This window comes from Blennius ocellaris, assembly GCF_963422515.1.
Source record: "Blennius ocellaris genome assembly, chromosome: 14".
Classification (NCBI taxonomy): Eukaryota; Metazoa; Chordata; class Actinopteri; order Blenniiformes; family Blenniidae; genus Blennius; species Blennius ocellaris.
Window position 1 is genome coordinate 13,339,596 of NC_137663.1, and position 19,353 is coordinate 13,358,948.

At 39.8% G+C, this 19,353-nt stretch overlaps 1 protein-coding gene across 1 annotated transcript in view; it reads left to right on the forward strand.

The window, feature by feature from the left end:
• frem2a (FRAS1 related extracellular matrix 2a) overlaps positions 1–19,353 on the forward strand; it is a gene marked incomplete at its 3' end in the record, with an annotated part of 56,033 nt that overhangs the window by 19,734 nt on the left and 16,946 nt on the right. The window contains exons 4-6 of the mRNA XM_080508570.1: positions 9,815–10,045; positions 14,511–14,636; positions 16,704–16,955. Of these exons, the coding sequence (XP_080364696.1) occupies positions 9,815–10,045; positions 14,511–14,636; positions 16,704–16,955 (609 nt within the window). The remainder of the gene's footprint in view (positions 1–9,814; positions 10,046–14,510; positions 14,637–16,703; positions 16,956–19,353) is intronic.

Genomic DNA, 19,353 nt, shown 5'->3' on the forward strand with positions numbered 1-19,353 from the left:
GCTTTCCCCTTTTTGACCAACTGTTCTATGTAGTTAACTGGGTGCTGACTTTTCAAAAAGCGACCTTCATCAAGTCATCACCTGACTCGTTTACTATCTATATATTCTGCCTTTGTATGCTGAGGGTGTAAGTACATGTTTATTTGACATTGGTATGAATCTCTTCTGTTGCTTTTCGTTTTCCCCATTGCTTTAACTTTGTGACGAATCATCCTCAGCCTCACATTTTTTTTCTTCTTTTTCACTCAAGTCCAGATTTATTTGTTGTGACCCTCTGATATGTTTGATAACTTCCTCTGCCAAGAAGTCCAACTCCATGGTATTGCATTTCTTTTTGTGCTTGTGTGGCTTCAGCAGTCCGTCCAATCAATCCACAGTGAACGCGAGCAAACAAATACTGAAACTGTGGATTTCCAGCAGATTATTCTCATGTAAACATGTAAAACCCTCCTTTGAATGCGCATGCTTGTGCATAATGTCCTTCATAGTATTATTCTTCTATTATATTTATTCTCGGAAGCTGATGCACAGCAAAATGCATCCAAACTGAAAGCACTGTAAATGCGCAATTGAACAGGCTTCATGCAGGATCTAAATCATACACACAGTGTCCAGTTAAACACTCTTTGATTGGTTAAATTCGATTGAAGGCGTGTAAGAGATGTAGCTATATTTTTAAATGTCCTTTACTACACACCTAACTTTTATTCAAAGTGTGTGGCTTATCATTAAAAATATATATATTTCTTTTTTAGTTTAAATGCTCTAAATTATACAAAAAAAACCTATAATTTTTCATATTTATTGTATGGTCATTTATGGCCAAAACAGTAGTATTTTCTAGAGTTGCTGCATTTCACACTGAAATGCACAATATTTTTATTTCGTTTTTTTGTTAGTCACACACCAACACGCCAACTGAATCCAAAAAAGGAATTGCAACATAGTCTTTTTTCATTGCGAGGAGATTTATCCACTAAGTCAATGTCATTTTCTATGGCCTTGAGCCAATTTAGAGTTTTGAAAAATAACTTTTTGTTCTGAGCTGAGTGAAGTAAGATGAGTTAGGTGTGGGTCAGTGCGGTGCAGAGATGCTTCACATTATTTTCCAGCACACACAAGACAACAAAGTCAAACAGCCTTGTGTAGCTTCACAAAGAATTCTGGGACTATTTCCCTGATGTTCAAAGTTCAATCTTAGTTGCCCCACATTTTCAAGTGAAGACATGAAATAAACATCAAAACAAGTGCATAGCAAGAAGCAATAAGAAAAAGTGTACCGCATTAGCCAGGCAGACATGAGAAATGCTTCAGCAAGAAATGAATGCCATAAACACGAGGTTGTATTGAATTTCTGTGAAATATCATCACTAACATCAATATCATTACACAGGACAGAAATGTTTCAATGTCAGGATCAGCTTTTAAGTAAATCAAAGCTATCGATATGAGAGAATGACACATCAAGCTCCACTCATCTTTACAGTGCGGTATTACAGTCCATAATTTATTTGTATTAATTTGATTGTTGCCTCTTTTTTGGTGGGGGTTTCATTTAAGACACCTCAATTTCACACCTCCTCTGAATTATTTCTCAGTGATCATCTCCGTTGTCATTTCTGTAATTCAAAAGAGACAAATATGTGTGAATACGCATTCACACATATTCCCTCAATTCTTAGTTCTTTCTGTCTGAACTCCGTTAGATTGCTTTATATGATATCATTAAATCACAGTCACAATGGCGAGAAACAGAGAAATATAATCTCTTTTGTGCCTCTGCCTCTGATATGGTGCCCATCCATCCGTCTTTTAAACCCGTTTTATCTAACTGAAGACTTCTGGGCTGTAGAGGCTGCTTTTGCTGAGATTGGGCTACTTGGGGTTGTGAGCGACGGGACGACATCCCTGTTGACTATAAATGATAAGACCCTCTACACCCTAGACAGGCCAATGGTCCATCTCAGGGCTAACGCACTCAGACAGCAATTCTCCCACACACTTGTTCACACTACGGCTGAACTAGAGTCATTCAAGGTAACCAACCCACCTTGAAGAATCCCAGACCACACAAAGTCTGTACATAAAAGGCTCCAGCACATAACCACTGCATGGGCATCCTCGCTGTCTCACCCACTTGAGAATATGTTGAAAGGTACTTTGGGAGACTTGCCCATCAAAATCTTCCTCGGAGAGGTACTTTCATAGTGAAAATATCTGTTTTTATATTTTTGATTCAAATAAGACCTGCCTTCCTATTAAAATGTAGGGTTTTATTTTTTTTTTTCAAAACTAATGGATGTAGAATTTGAATAACCGCTCTCCGTCTTTTAGCCAGTTTAGTCTGTGAAGCGTCTTGTCACAGCAGCCGACAGTCGACACAAAGAGCATTTCACCTCAATAAAAGACACTGACAATAAGTCAATCACAGGAAAAAAACTTAAAGTGAGCATTTTTTTTTCTGCCTGCATTACTCAGCCGCATACAAAACACAGAGTGGGCTGGGAGCACGTTACTCTTTGTTGCTCAAGACTCAGATCCTGACAGCTACACAAACGCCAGTGCCAGTTTTTCATAAGCTTCTTGACCAGCAGATGGAAATGGTTTCGTTTTGGACAGATCTCCAGTATATGGTTGTGTTAGTGCATTGAGTGTTTGTGCGGATTCGAAGGTTAAAAGGTTGACCCTGAACGAACCCTCTCAGCACCAACTTTGTCATTCTGCACCTCGATGGCTCCGGGAGGCGACGCAGCTGTAAGCGTCTTTCGCTCTCTCTCACCTCTCATCATCCTTCTGACACTTTTTAATCACAAGGTTTGGTGTTTGCATCACAGTGTGGCAGTTTATGTGAGCCTCATGACTTATCTACCTGTACGTGTCCTGATGTGTGGGCATTTGTGTATCTTTGATTGCTCCTGGGAAGGTTTGGCGTGTATCTCTTTGGCACACATGACAGCTCGCTTTCTGATGTGTGAGCGCGCGGTTATCTCTGACCACATGCACATCATACTCACGCATACTCATACATTTTTAAATAAGCCCTTTGAAAATAACGTTTAATACGGTATGTTAATGTGGAGCGAGAATGAATCGATGTAAAAGTGCTTTTCATGTGCTGTGATGGAGGTACAACATGTTTAACCGGTGTATTTTCATCACAAGTGAATGGTTTGACGTAAGATTAAGGAAAATGAATATTTATTGTAGCCTTAGGAAAACAAGTGCATCTAACTTCACGGCAATAATCTTAAGTCTGTCTAGCAAAAATGTTTAACCTTGTGACTCATGAATTTCATCGAGGAGCCATACACATGCTGTTTTGCATAAAGCATGTATAAATTTCATGTTTCTGTGATGCCATGTGACAGTTTTGGTCTGCTCACACACTGATAGTGAATTTTGATTCCTTTCAGAGGAACACAGCATTAAAAAAATGGAATGTGGTCAATGTAACCTTCATAGATGTCAGTTTGAACCGAGTGAGTGAACCAACTCATGTTCCTCTTGACTCCTCTTGGCTAATTTGGCTTGCAAGTGTTTGGCCCGTGTCTGAATGATTTCTGAGAGTTCCTCCATGCCGCAGTGCAGTTTCACTGTGTTCGTGAAGGATGCGCTTCGCCGGCCTCATTTTCCCTTGATATTGGTGATTGTCAGTTAGCTGACAAACATCGCTGATGGTACTCCAGTAACAATGTGAGTCCCTTGTGTCATTGCTTTGGAAATGTTGATTTACAGGGCATAGAGGAAACAACAAAAACAAAAAGGGAAAAATAAAACCATGGTAACTTGCATAAACAGGATCAAAGCTACAAAGGCAACTTGAATAATCAAACATCTAATATGTTATGTTGTACGAGCTGTCAGAGTGGAATCACTGGTATAATTTAGAATGCGTTATAACATACTTTTCAGGACTTTTTGTTATATGTACCATAATAATTATCAGGTTAAAGCATCAACAGCTTTATTAGGTCAGTCTATTCAATGCTTCAGGGACAATTCATCATGTATATAGAACATCCTTACATCTAGTCATTAATCCTTTGCAGTAGGTGTCCAGACATGTGGACAAAAGATACCATGCAGACAATTTACTGTGATTTCCTTTGTGCTGTGAAAAGCATAAATAAATACATACATAAATAAATAAATAAATAAGTTGGACTGAGGCCAGCTGCTGGGTGACTTAAAATTTCAGTTATCGGAGAAATCTAATCATTATACATGAGAAGCGAAAAGGCTTCAATCTTCAATTTGAGAATGTTTCAGTTCAAAACTATTGTTGTGAGGATGACCAAAAATAAATAAATAAATCACTTCTTAGGTACTTGTTGGCATATGTGTGGTGTACTAATGAGGGATTTGGGCGAGTGGCAACAAAAGATCAAAGATCACAACAAAACCAAACCTGCAATTGAAACAAACAAAAAATAATAATGATAAATAACAAACAGATGACAGAGGAACACTAAATAATTAAATAAAAGTAAAAAATAAGGAAAAGAACAGACAAATAAAAAGACACACAGGAAGCCCTGATGAAAGTCGACAGCGTATGTGCAGATAGACGGATAGATTACGTTAAATTAGACCTGGAGTGTGTCAGGAATGAGAAAGCAGGGAAGAGGACACACGGCGATGTTTTCAGAGGCTTGCTGCTGTTGCAAGGGGTTCACTGATGAAAGCTGATGTGGTGCCAGGCAACAGTGGAAGAGAGCTGTTACACATGGTCCGTCACAACAGGACGTGCAGGTAGAGCGGATCAATGAAGGCGGAACACTGAGATAAGATCAAGGTTCAAAGATGCTCCCGCAAAGCAGAGCTCGGGCAGGGCAGGACTGGACAAGAGCTGCGGGATCAGATAGGCTTTCTTTTTTTCTTTTACTGCGTTTTTTAAACGTATGCCTTGATTTCTCACCTCTGATAAAATTGAAAAACAAAAAAACCCAAAACAAAATAGATAAATCCAAGATGTAAACGTTCAACCTAAAATCCTCATTGACTCGTGTCCTCAGCCTCAACTGCTAATTGAATTGCATCACTTTTTCCTCTCTTCTGTGACACCCGTCCCACTGACTTGTCAACTCAGTTAACTCATTTCACCTTCTTCTTTCATCTGTTATCTCTCTCCACCTCATCACACTGTGAAGAGGTCCTTTTACTCCTAACCTGCTTTTATGCATCAAAGACACCACATCTCTTCTTCTTGCTCCCTCATTGCCTTACAGCCAAAGGTCTCCGCCACTGGCTTTGTCTTATATAATACCTCTAATGTCTATGTGTAATATCTTTTCTCCCTTCTTGTCCCTGTTTCTCTCTCAAATTCTGCACATTCACTGTTTGTTCTTGCTCCATCTTGGGTTTTTTTTATTTCTCTGTTTGAATCCTGTAGTTTGTTGTTACTCTTTGCATTGCATCTCTGCAGGTTTCTATCTTTATTTTGTCACATCTTCTCCCTCTGTTGACTTCATAAAACTCTATATTCTCAGATTCTCACCTTCTGCACACCTTTACTTTCCTCACCTTATGTTTTCACACATTTGGCTTTTTCCTTTCCTTTCCTTTCCTTTCCTTTCCTTTCCTTTCCTTTCCTTTCCTTTCCTTTCCTTTTCCTTTTTTAAACAATTTTCATACTTTCCTTTTCAGTTGTGTGCGCAATATTAAGAACTCCCATGGAGAAACATGATGGAATTGAATCCCCATTCTTCTTTTTTGCTCCTTGCAGAAATCACTTCTTTAAGTCTACTCTTTCATTTTATAGACTGACCTCATCCGGTCTGTCCTTGTTTTGTCAATTGAGAATTGTTAAAGATGTTGACTTTTGCCAGATTAGGCTATATCACCAACTGTGGGATTGTACAGTCCAGCCTTATTTTGGTTGCCAAGCAACTAATAGGAGCTGATCCTCGCCCTAAACCTTTTTCTTCAGATCCACACCTCTGTAGCATCGATATCAAATCACCTTTGTGTTCTTCTGAACATGCAATTAATAATTGTTTGAGTCGTTTACGTTGAGTGATGCTCAGGTTAATGCAATATCTGTTTGAAACAAACTGAAACAATGATTTCAAGAGAATTATAATTTTAAAAAATGATATGTATTTTTATTTTTTTTTATAATAATTTGTGTATGTTTTTGTGCAACTCTTGGTATCTTGAGCTCTTACTGTTGCTCTGAGGAACAGTGCCATAGAGATCAGAAGCCTTCAGGAAGGTATTTGTCCTCCTGCTGTGAAGGAACCCCTGGTGTGGCCCCAGAAAAGGAGCGTCTGTTCCCTCCAGGGTGGCTGCAACAGGTGGCACCACCAGGCTCTAAGATCAACACTTTCTCCTTTCTGCTGGCACGTTGTGGTGTATGTGTACTTTTCTGATGTGGATCAACTGATCTGGACAGAAAGATAATGTAGAAAGTTTCAGTTAGGAACACATTCAGTCACTTTCCTGTCTTAAAAGTTATAATCATTCATTACATGATGCCTGTCAGGCATCAAGTATTTGTTCTCTGCGTAGTCATTATCCTTGTAACGAATGAAGTTTAAATTCCTCGTATGGAATTGAAGTTGGATTCGGACAAAAATTTCACAAGAAATAATCCTTTCTTATCCGAGTACGTGAGTGGATCAGTTTAACACCAGAAGACCGAACGCAAAGCGTGCAAATCTCTCTCCTAATGCACAAGACAACCGGTCCGGTCATGACATCAGTAGTGTTTTATCAGACAGCACTGCTGCCTGCCTCCTCAGTTCTCTTCATCAAAAGTGCAGCCATCTGTTCTGTGCTGTAAACAGATACACTACATGTGTTGCATTTCAGACAGAGCAGCGGCTAGGTGTGAGCTCAGCAGTCTATCAATACCTTTGTTGCGGTGAGTGAAACTCTATCAAAGTATAGCAATAGGAGCTCCGCTTTCCAAATATATAGCTCAAATATTCCATTCTTAATCAAAAGGTGGCCCAATGGTTAGATGGAGATGGCTTGTCCATTGTGTAAGCATCCTTCCTTCTGTTTAAAACTGGTAGTATAAATGAAAAATTGATGATTGATCTTTAATCAGAAGCACACTGAGAAGTTTCTTTAAAAAAAAAAAAAAATCAGCTTTTTCTCCTGAAGCACACCTTAAAGTCAGATTAAATTTAATTGGCTGTGTTTTGTCTTTTGAAGCTTCGCTCTATAAACGTGTCCTGCAAAAATAAATCACAAACAAGAAAGATAGATCCCACTGACTCAATTTAATCGGAGTCCCCTTTATCAGCTTTTTGCTTTACACAGCAGTCCAACAACACAACTATGGACAAGGGAACAGCAACCAATATTAGCTTTCGTGCCATGAATGCACGACTTCTCATCTCCACCAAACTTTAAAAAAAAAACACACAAAAAACATTACCTGCACCTAACTTTGCTGAGATGTCACCAAGCAAACATTTATGGAGGGAAATTGCTTTGACAACTTAATTTGAAAAGTTTGATAGCTTATCAGCTGCTTGGCTGCAGGGAGCTAAATAGCATGTAGAATCCGGTTACACTCTGCTCTCCTTTATAATGCCTCACACAGCCGTTATCAATGCACTACGTAATTCTGGCATTGTTGTCTACAATAATACTTAGTACAGAGGTGTGCAAGCTATTGCCTGCGGGCCACCTGCAGCCTGATGTTAATTTTTGTTATAAAGTTGGAAAAATATCACAGAATAGGTCCCACACACGAACACAGAGTTTCAACTGAGTTTTGCAGAGCTTGAAGCCTCGAGGGCATCAACATGAAACAAGAGTTCATTCAACGCTAACAAGAATGCAAAGTGCTAAATAATCACAAACTTCCTAAAGTTTCCAATCCTATTGTTGTACTGACACTGAGCACTGTTTTTAGAAAACAACAATTCTGACTTCTCTTCTTAACAAAAACAAGTCAAACTAAAGAAACGTATTGCTGCTGGTGATCCAAAGTGGAACAACTGGTGCAGAAAATTTGACAATTTCATTTTCACAATATATAATTGTATAGTTTACTGCATATGGCCTCAGTGAAAAAAGCTCTGGCTCTCCTAATTTAGTAATTGATTATTGTCGATTAACTAGAATGACTAGATGTGGTTGCATTTCTGAGATTTCAACCAAATGTTGTATCTGTTATTTTCTTCAAACCAAACTGTTGATGAATGCCTGTCCTGACAAAGATATGTGACCTTTTTTAGCAAAAATATTACAAAACATAAATTATATTAGTTTTCATACAAGGACATTTAATTCCATTTGAATAAAGCCACCAAGAAGTTGGAATTTGGTTGAAACCTTCGCATTAGTGTAAATTTCATTCTACTCTATGACTATTGCTCATGCTGCTGAAAGCCCAGTCTGGATTAACGAGGCATGTATTTTCATAATAGTATTGTTATTCATCCATATTTCTCTCACCAGCGACTTAGTCATCAGAAGAGACACGACTCCGCTTGACCTGACAGGAGGTGATCGAGCGAACTGAGAGTCATTCTGACTGAACTTCCATTAGTCATGTCTTAGTTTTCCCCAAAAAGACTTTCAACATGCCCCCAGAGAAGTAGATTTTTCATGTTGCATTAGTTCAGCTGCACCAAGTAATAGCTCCATCCTTGGCTTTTCCCGTGTCGAAAAAGCAGAGGAAAAGAGAAAGCCGAGTGGCCTGGTGTGCCATGCTGGGTTGTTGACAAAATTGCTGCAACAGAGGGTGTTATATTTAATGTGCTGGTGGCTACAGATCAGGTTGAGAATGAGACAGCGGAACATTGCTAGGGTGACTATTAAGGTAAAAATTGGTTTCTCTTCACTCCTCTCCATTTTATTTTGGGGATTCATCCAAAACACTGAGCTGTGAGAGACACATTTGCTGGATGGATGTTTTGGCAAAAAGCAGAGTAGCAAACAAAAAACGCTTCCAGAACGCTTTTCAATCATTTATCACAGTATTAGGGTTTGGGAATGCATATAACCAGCAAAGGTCCTCACAGGCGCAGTAACATACACGAGTGACACTGTTAGCATGTTGGTTTATTTTCAGCTGAAAATTTTGCATACAATTCTAACCTCTCAGATCGCACTGTGCATATGATCTAATGTATCCAGACTCATCTGCATGTGTTTGTTTCCTTCTTGGGGTAATTTTTTTTTTTCACTTGTTTGTGCAGCCGCTTGAGTGTTTGAATAAAGACAACAAATCCTTTTTATGTACAGACACATGTGTCTGCTTGGCGTGGCTCTGCTCGCCCTGTTCTCATGAGACTCAATGAATATAGACAATAGGAAATGAACACCATATATCCAAATGTGAAGGATTGTTTGATGACGTATGCCACCCGTGTTCCTTGACTGGTGTTTAATGTGAAACACAGTGTTACCATTATGCTCCTTTAACCTTCAAATAAGCTGTCTCAGTGAGAAGAAGTGTTAGTTTCACTTGAAATACTTGTTATAAAATGAAAAAGGAGACATTTGAAGTAGAAAAAGATGAGACGCACAATAACACACACTCACATAACTTTGCTGCTAATCCTTCTCGGTAAGGTAGAATATACTTATTTAAATGCTTCAGTCACAAATTCATTTCACACATTCCTAAGGCTCAGGAAAAATAGATGCAACACTCTTTTTCTCACCACTCTGAACAACATTAAAGGGTGTGAATATCTAATCTGCTTTTCATCTGTTTCCCTCTCGTGCTCGTCACCCTTTCATGGACATTTTTCTTTGTTTTGTCTCTACTTCCTTCTCTTTCTCAAATTCATCGGCATTCCTCATCTTCTCCACTTTCTTCATGTCCTTTACTGTCTGTATTTTTCAGGCATTGGCACCCAGGATGGTAGTGCGAAGAAGGATGAGGACTTCAAGGGTAAGTCGCAGAAGCAGGTCCAGTTCAACCCTGGACAGACCAGAGCCACGTGGCGTGTCCGGATCCTGACTGATGGGAAGTACGAACAGATGGAGACCTTCCAGATTCTGCTTTCGGAGCCGGTGATGGGAGTGATGGAGTTCCCTGACACAACGACGGTTGAGATCTTGGATCCCAGTGATGGTCAGTGCTGCTCAAGCAAAACATTATAACCCGCATTCAGTGCACATCCACATCGTAATCTGCGGCGAAGCATCTTTTCTTCAAGATTAATGTTTTTGTACATGGTCTCTGAAAAATAAACTCGATAAACAAATAAACTTCATAGTAACTGCAAAACGATTACTGCAAAGACACATACAGGTAGTAATCACCAGCTCTACATCAATGTGTTTCATAACAAATATGTTCCATTTTTACATTTTGTGAATTTAAGAAAATGTACATAAGGAGACCAAGCTGTTCTGCAAGTCCTGGCGTCAGTAGCATCTGTTTGGATGAGAAAAGCAAAGCTTGGATTTCGATTTGTTGAATTTATTTGCACTTTATTAAAGAATTACTTTGCATATGAAACTGAAGCAATCGATATGATGATATTTTGAAGAACTAAGCTGTCTTATGAAAACTAAATTCGCTGTTTACAGATAAGGTAACAGATGAAACAAGCAGAGTTTTGTGTTGCATGTCAAAGTTTAGGGTATAAATAAACAATGTTGTGGTTATTGACTGGAGTTTAAATCAGTAATTCTTAGAATTTCTGGGCTGACATATGACATGTGTTAAACACATTTTATTGACAGCCTGAGAAAGCGCTTAGATGTTAATGTAATATTCATAGTTAAAGATTTCGCTTTTAATAAATTAAACTGACTCAAACAAATAGCATGATGAAAGTGTTGTTTTCATAGTAACATATCACCAGATGATAAAGGCTGGAAATTAGTCATAACATAATTTTTTTATTTAAACATTTTTTTATTACAGCATGCGTTATTATATCTTCTGGCAGTAGAAACAGATAAACAGGCTGCTACAAATAATGGAATAGGTAAATCTATTCCCAAAGCCAAAATACAACAACAACTACATTTATTGGTAGATACCAGTGAAATAAGGCAAACCGAAAACACTTGAAGTGGCACACTTGCTTTTTTTGTTACAATGAGAAGTCTAAGGACAAAATAAATTGAAACACCAAAAAGAAAAACTCTTTTCACTCTCAAGGAATAGCCTGAAGGTTATATATTTATTGAGAATAATCTGAATTTCTTCAAAACAACATGTTGCTGAATACACATATTGATTTAAGTGTTGGCGTCGTGTGACTGTAAATAGATGTCTGTAATACGTGTCAGTTGCCACTGCCAACAAAATAGTATCACAGTGATTATTTATAGTATTAACAAACACCCAAAAGCTGCATTGGATTAACTCTCATTCATACTTCATTCATTAAAAATACCTCCCTTTACTTCTCATTCCTCTATATTCCAATCACAGTAATATCAATGCAAGTCAAACTCCACCTTCATTTGTTTGATTTAGATTTGAGCTCTACGCATTGTCCTCACACCACAATGGAAGAATACACAGTATTTTACTGTAGAACACATTACATAAGGTGTCTAGCAAGCTTGACACACACGGAATGAAAAACTGTCAATATAAACATTGTTTACTGTAGATATGTAGGATTTGCCCACATGCAAAAAAGAAAAGAAATACAAGTTTTGACATGATAGTCAGCAGAGATCTGCTATAGGTCGGGCTCACTTTTTACAAGTTGGGTGTTTTTTTATGATCACCGGGAACACTGATCATGTTTCCTTCCTAAAACATTGTGGTAAATGTGTTGTGCCACACAAGCATGTTCACTCCCTCCCTTAAGCAGTTATTAATCTGGCATTTTTCACTCCCCTGCTTATTTGCTTCATTGTATTTTAAGCAAATTGAAGTGTTAATGGAATATGGAATGTGTGACAAACAGGCTTCTTTGCTCCATGAAGGCTTGATCGGGCACTCAGTTTTTAATGTGCACACTTACCTTCACAAATACAACATGGAGGTAATCGTGGAATCCCCCGCCCCCCAATTTTTTATTTATTTTTTTAATGGAAACACTACAATCATCATTGTGGTGACTCATTACAGTCACTCTCACCCCTCTCTCTCTCTCTCTCATTTGTCTTCCTCTTCTCCCTCTTTCTCGATCACTCCCCCCCCCCTCAGTCTATCCTCCCCAGTGGGTTAATTATGGTGTGTGTTGAGGGCACGGGCTGGTTTGTTTTCCATCGTCTCCGGGGACTGTCTAATGTGACAGAGACATGCCACTCGTACTTTAATGGGCCAGCGAAGCTTTAGCTATGCCTGTGGCGTTAGCTGTACTCCAGCTTCTCTCTCTAATGATGAAAACTGGCTCTGTCTGGTCTTCTGGTTAGCCGGGATATTCTCTCCCTGGAGGACACGTCAGCTTGGTTAATATCGGCTTGAGAGGGGTTGAGAGGATTGCTAAGCTTTAACCAAAAGTCTTCCAAAATTAGGGAGTGTATAACAAGTGGAGTTTGCTTTAGCGGCACGAGCAATCTCTGCGTGTCCCTACAACTGCCTGGAGCTATTCTATATTTTGTTTATGCTGCTTTCTGTTTCAAGAATGCATACTTACCACCCCCAACTGTCTCCATTAGCCCGTTGTTGCTTTGATTAATACCAAGGAGTGGGCTTATCCTGTAGTCGTGCATTTGCCTGTGGTTTATCTGTGTGATCACAGAGCTTTTTCTCCTCCAAAACTTTATAACTCTCTTTCATATACTATCCATGCACTGTGCTGCGTGAAGATGAAGGTAGCAGCCTGCTGTTTGCCCGCACGCAAACAACAGCAGCTTGGCACAGGTGGTGATTACTTTCTTGTTTCCTATACTAAAAAGGACGCCATTTATCAATAGCGCTTTTACTCTCCCATATTTTGCGCCGAGGTCATTCCTTCAAAATGATGATGAACTGTTTCTGCGCCTGTGGTAATCTTTTTGTCTTGAAACACAAGGTCAAGCGTGACCATACACACATTTTTTTGTATTTGTGAGCGTTTCGACTCAGGTGGTTCATCTCTTGACTAATGCATGGCATATAGAACAAAAGTGCAGGTTGGTCTTGCTTTGAACTTTGGCTTGATGTTGAGCTTTTTTCCCCCCCTCTACTATGGGAATAACCAGCAGCGCAACAATACTATTTGACAATAGCAAGAAAAGAAATCTCCCAGCATCCGTTGCATTTTCATGAAATGATGTGTGAAGTAGCAGGATCAGCTGCATGTATTTGCTACTTTAACACTTAAACTGACTGTGTGATTTTACACCAGGAGGTAAACTTGACCTGCTCAGGTGAAGCTTGCCTTAAATTTAAGGAATGGAGGCGCTACAGTGAGGGTGGGGTGAAATGTGAGGAGAACTGTGAGAAGGGTGCAGTATTCAGTATGTGCGGAGGGAGGATCAAATAATCAGAATGCCGTGTTTGTGTGTGTGTGTGTGTGTGCGTGTGTGTGCATGTGTGTGTGTGTGTGTGTGCGTGCGTGCGTGCATGCATGAGTAGACTAGGTAAGCAGTGGACCCCAATCTCCTGCTATGAGTCCTCGTCTCCCCCCTGGGGAGTGGCAGATTGTGGGCCGTGATAGAAACGTAAAATGATGGAGAGGGATGATGATTGAGGGTAGACAGAACGATTTATCGGGGGTTATAGTTAAAGAAGAGAGATGCTTGACCCCCTGCTGTTTGCGAGATTGTCTTATGGTGATGACTTCATCCCCAGGAGTTGTCTCAGGTGTTGATCTCTTTTTACGCTCGGCGCCACAATCATACATCTATATAGATCTACTGATTTTTCACGGTTGCAATCACCATTTTAATTGGAGTTTTTGCTGCAGAAGTGTTTTTATTCAATTCCCATCATTCACTCATATATTCTCTCAGAGTGTGGTGGTAAAAGAAAGCAATGCAAGAACAAGAAGAACATGCTGCAACTTAGTTCACTCCGTTAGTGTTTTTATTGGTCCCAGTGCGTATGTGGAAAATAGCTTCTACATTTATTGTTTCTATAATGGCAGTAAGTTCTTTACTTTGATAGATGATGCTTTCACTGGCTGCAAGTCCCACTCTCAATCACACGCTACTGTCAGAGATGGAGAAAAGTGTGTGTGTGTGTGGGGGGGGGGGGGGGGGGGGGGAGGGGTGACGGAGGAGAAAAAAATGAGAGATAGTTGACCCTTGTGTGTATAGAGGAGTCATTGTGAGAAACTCCCAGCTGATTCCCTCGGTTGAATAGACTGAGAGGCCTGCATGTGGAATTGTCCACGACCCATGAGTTGGTGAGAAAAACTTCCGGAGGGGTCTCTTTGAAGAGCACCTCTCGTTGCGTCAAGCTGAAAACTGTGATGGAGAGTTATTTTTGAATATGAATAAGCACACCGCAGGACCACCACTTCAATAGATTAAAAAAAATGGTAGCTGCGGCTTACTAATGCAGAGCCAGAACAAAAACCTGCATCAGTCCTCGATGGCATAATGTACTGTGGATTTTTTTTTAGAGATTGTTATCCAAATTATTACCCTTTCTTTTTGACACCTTTTGCTCTTTTCTTTTTCTCTCTTCCAAACAGAGTCGACGGTGTTCTTCCCTGAACAGATTCTGTCAGTGGAAGAAGACGTTGGAGAGCTTTTCATCCTGGTGCACCGCAGTGGAGACATCAGTGAGGAGCTCATGGTGATCTGCTACACACAGCAGGGTATGGACTCACCATTTTCACCTCATTTACCCTCAGTGTTCTCTGCCTGCCTCCAACTTTGTCGGAGACACTGCGAGAATCACTTATTGACGAATGCTATCCCTTGGGGTCCAAATATTATGTTATATTACATTTGCTGTATGCAGATGCTTCTAAAATATCATGGGCTATAACCTATCATGGAAACATTTAGACAATGTAGAGCCAAATGAAAATGCGTTTGAAAGCGTTTCTTCTCAATTATAAATTGGATGATTGTGACTGAAAGCATAAACACCACAATCCCATGCAAAGTACTGCTGGTTCATTGAGTGCTGGATCAAAGATTAAAGACTCGGGTGAAGTTGACGGTTGACTGAAAGGCCAAGGAGTGGTAGAAAAAGGTGCACAACCACACTGATCGCTCACATCTCCAGTTTACTGTGGCTGGATTTACCTGAGATAAACCCAGGAAATAGGTCATTCCTGATGTCAAGCCACTCCTGAAGCAGACACACCATCACAAGTGGCTACTTTCTTGTATAGTTTTAGAAGACAAACCTTTAAATCTGGCTCTCAGATTCCTTTTTTTCTCTTTTCTTTTTAAATGCAATGTTAATATATAAATGTGTAGGTGGAGTGTTAGCCTGCTTTGACAGTAACAGTAAAAATCTGTTCAAAAGCAGTGAACTTACTGGAAGAAAACTGTTTTCAAACAGATTTGCATTTTCACAGGTTGCATATAGCACCATAAGCTCAGAAGTATCACACTTAATGGTTCATCAAGTTTGTTTCTGCAGCAGTTTGTTCAAATTCCCAAACATCCCCCGACCACAGCTTCTTATTTTGTGTCAATCTGAACCTCCCATCAATTACTTTCTGTCACCGCTGATGTGTGAAGAGTTTTTGGCACGTTATGACAAAAAACATGCAGAGCTGGAGCATCTTGGCTCTTCTCCAGCATCTCAACTATTTAACAGCCAATAGGCCTATAAAGGTGTGTTTTCTAAAAATAAAAGACCTGATTGGTTTGACTGCCTTTTAATTCAATTAACTTAGACTAACTAGAATTAATCAACAAAAAAATGGAATATATCATTTTTTGACCATTACTGTTTTTTTTAACTTATTGGTTTTTTTTCTTCTTTTTTCTTTTATGTACTTTTTATTGGAATTCAGAGACAAACACAAGATTGCACATACATTTATTATTTTAACAGGGTTTAATTTCCTTTTTTGAAAAAAGAGAGAGAACAATATCATCAAAACAAAACCAAAGCAAATCAAAAATAAAGGGGGGGACTGCAAAATGCATGGACACACAAGGAAGGAACATGTTTTTATTTTCATATGATTAAAAATCATATTCATATTTATCACACCAATTTTCCAATGTGATATACAAACAAATCTTGGAAAGGATAAAGTTCACATGTTTCCATCCTATACATGTTCTCTTTAATGTCCATCCTCACATTTGAAATTGGGCTCTCCCCTCAACCATTTTTTGTGTTACTTTTTTCAATAAATTTGTCAAAAAGTTGGTATCCACCTGTCTTATTTAAAGTGTTTCTCCAGACGAGAGTTGGAGAGTTTATCCCATCTGACATTGGGTGAAAGACATTGCATGTCCTGCATAATTTACCACAAACACTGAATAAAAGATCCTGTCAGCCAGCGGCTTCAAACCAGGAGCATTCTTGTTGTGAGACAGTGGCGTTAACCACTTCACCAAGGTGTGAAACTTATAACCATAAATGCAACCCTTTATAGGAAGAGATTGGATGGATTTAGTGGTTGGCACACTGACGTTACAGTGAGAATAACCCTGGGTCAACCTTTATGTGTGCAGTTTGCATGTGCTCCCTGTGCAACGCTGCATTCCTGCAACATTCTAAAAATATTGTTTTGAAGTGTGAATGTGAGTGTGTGGTAGTCGATCTCTCTTGGTATAATGCTGTAAACGATCAATGGGAACTGTTGAAAGTCTTGATTACAGGTTTGTGAGGCTATATACAAGCGGTGTAATTCATGTCAATGGTGTCAATTATCTGAATCTGTCCATGTACTTTTCCAACCCATCTGAAGGTTCTGCCAGCGGGACAGTTCCCACCACTGTGCTCTCTTACTCGGACTACATCTCCCGTCCAGAGGAGCATGGGAGTCTCCTTCACTTCGACAAGGGTGAGCGGGAGAAGCCGTGTCGCGTGGTGGTCATCGACGACTCCCTGTACGAAGGAGAAGAGAGCTTCAACGTCAGCCTGTCACTGCCTGTCGGGGGCCGGCTGGGAAAGCATTACTCGACTACCAAGATCAATATCTTAGAAGACATGGATGATGGTAAGTCATTCAATTAAAAGGCTGATATACGTGTCTTTACCTACTCTCGTATTGTGATGACTCTAGTGATCTTTTGGAGTAAACTTTAAATTTGAATTGTTGTCAAATGCGATGAATATAAAAACTAATTTCAAAAGATTTAGAGAACGTATGTCAAGGTTTTGGTGTCAGTCGCCAGGCTAGTTTATTTCTTCTTCGCTTTAAAGTTGAAGACATATGCTTATTTACATGCACATTTAAACCGGCCGTGTGGGTTTGAGTTCACAGTGACAGCAGTTGTAATGTAGTTCGCTGAATTGTTTCCAGAGCCTTTGCATCAGACAATTTCTCCTAATTAAGCTTGTTTACCAACTTTCTGAGTGTTGAAGCATGCAGCAGAGATCTGGAAACACCCTGACACAGACCTCCGCTGGCGGCAGGCAGATGGAGCACGCTCCTGTCTCGCTGTTTTACCGACAGTTTTTAATTACAGTCGAGAGTCACACGGGAGTCCGGTGGGACTAAATTATCACACATGTCCCTTGTCTGCTTTCATCCAGTTACCGCATCATATGGACAAATAGATTACATATTCTGAGAGGCAGAAAACTGAGTCGGAAATTTATCTGGAGACTGTCAGGTCTGTTGGGAAATACCTATTCCAATCTACAAACACCCCCCCCCCCCCCCTCCCCCAGTCTCACCCTTCAGTATTGATGTACTTTAAGGACATATTGATGTCTCTGCTTGTAGTTTCTTGCTAAATGTCAGACTATGGATTATTCCAGTAAAAATTATACCTTTTAATCAGTTTTTTTAGAGACGGGGGAGCACTGCTGAATTTCAGATGGATATCGCTGAAATACATAGATATTTATTTGGTCATGGTTATAAGGAGAGTTTTCACGCAGTCTTGTTGTGTCTTGTGTTGTCTACAAAGGCCAATATAAGAGAGGTGTACAATGGCAGCTTATATTTTTGGGTGAGTTCTCAGAAAAATGCACCAACAGCTAAGAGAGATAGTTCAGCCGACTGACACGTCGTCCAGCTGAGTTCAAGTGATTGTTTTTCTCTGCAGAAAAACAATAAAAATGGCATTTTTCACTTTAGGGTTGTAGAAGTGGAAGGTATTGTTCATCATCTTCTGAGAATAGAATCCCAAACAAATGGTTATATTTTTAGTCATAAAACAACTATAAAAGTATGAACAAAGACATTTGTTTGAGTTAACTTTCTGACAGTTTGACTATACAGAATTCTCACAAAGGTGAAAATAATAAAAGCACTTCATGCAGACAATACTGCATCATGTAAGATTAAAGCCAACTGTAAAGGATCTTGGTTTTGCTCAAGTTTGAAGGCACACATTGCCAGATAAAGATTAAAGCTTTGCAAAAGTGAGCATTATTTCACAGATTTCTTTTCCCTATCAGTAGAATCTCCAGTCTTCTGCGATGTTGCTGGAAGTTTCATTTCATCATGATACCAGTGAGTCTTTTTGTGATGATTACAATACTGACATAGCAGACTCGCAGATCGGGACAAATAAAACAATGGCAGTTCACAATAGAGGGCTCATTTATGGATACAAATAATTGTGTCAAATTTAATGCGTGTATGTGTGTGTGGGGGCATCTGTGGGCTAGTTAACAAGAAACATGACACGATGTCTCATTGTTTGTAAATTGTCAGAAGACTTCAGACTTGGTTCTCGGAGTCTTGGAGTTCAAAGGAATGGAAATATGTTTGTGAAAGCCCAACTCCCGAGACGATGTGTCATTTCTAGCCTCCCGCAGGATAATGCACCATCTGACGGTCTATTGCTCTAATACCTGCACCCCGGCAGACAAGCGGCAGCCTCCTTCTCTTTAGCCTTAAATCGCCAAGGGAAAAAAAAAACTAGACAAGAGGTGCAACGGCATGTGTTTTTATTTGTGTGTGTAGTTCCCAGCATCTGAATGTGTGCTTTTGTGACAACATCAAGTCGATATCAGACCCTAAATTCTGCATCAAAGGTAGGTGGAGAGAAAACCACTTGCAGAAATGTGAGGTGTGACTGCCCTTCACTCGCTGCATTTTCCTTTCCCCCAGGTCAAAGGAAAGTTCAGTCCGGTGCTCTCATTCCATCTATTTCTCCACTACCTCCACACGCTCCTCTCTTTCTGTCTCTCTCTTTCTCTCTCTCTCTCTCTTTCTTGCACACTTTCTCTCTCTCAGCCACAAAAGGAGGGCCCAGGGATGTCTGCTCGATTTAGTACTTTATCAGATTAAACTCTACAGTACCTGTCTCCCTGAGTGTTGTGCTCTGCATGGCTACACACTTTGACTTAAAGTGAGTGTTGTCATCTCCTTGTACTCTGCCAAGGAGAGAGGACACTCAGACTTTTCGCTTGGGTGCATATGGCTACAGCTGAGTTTG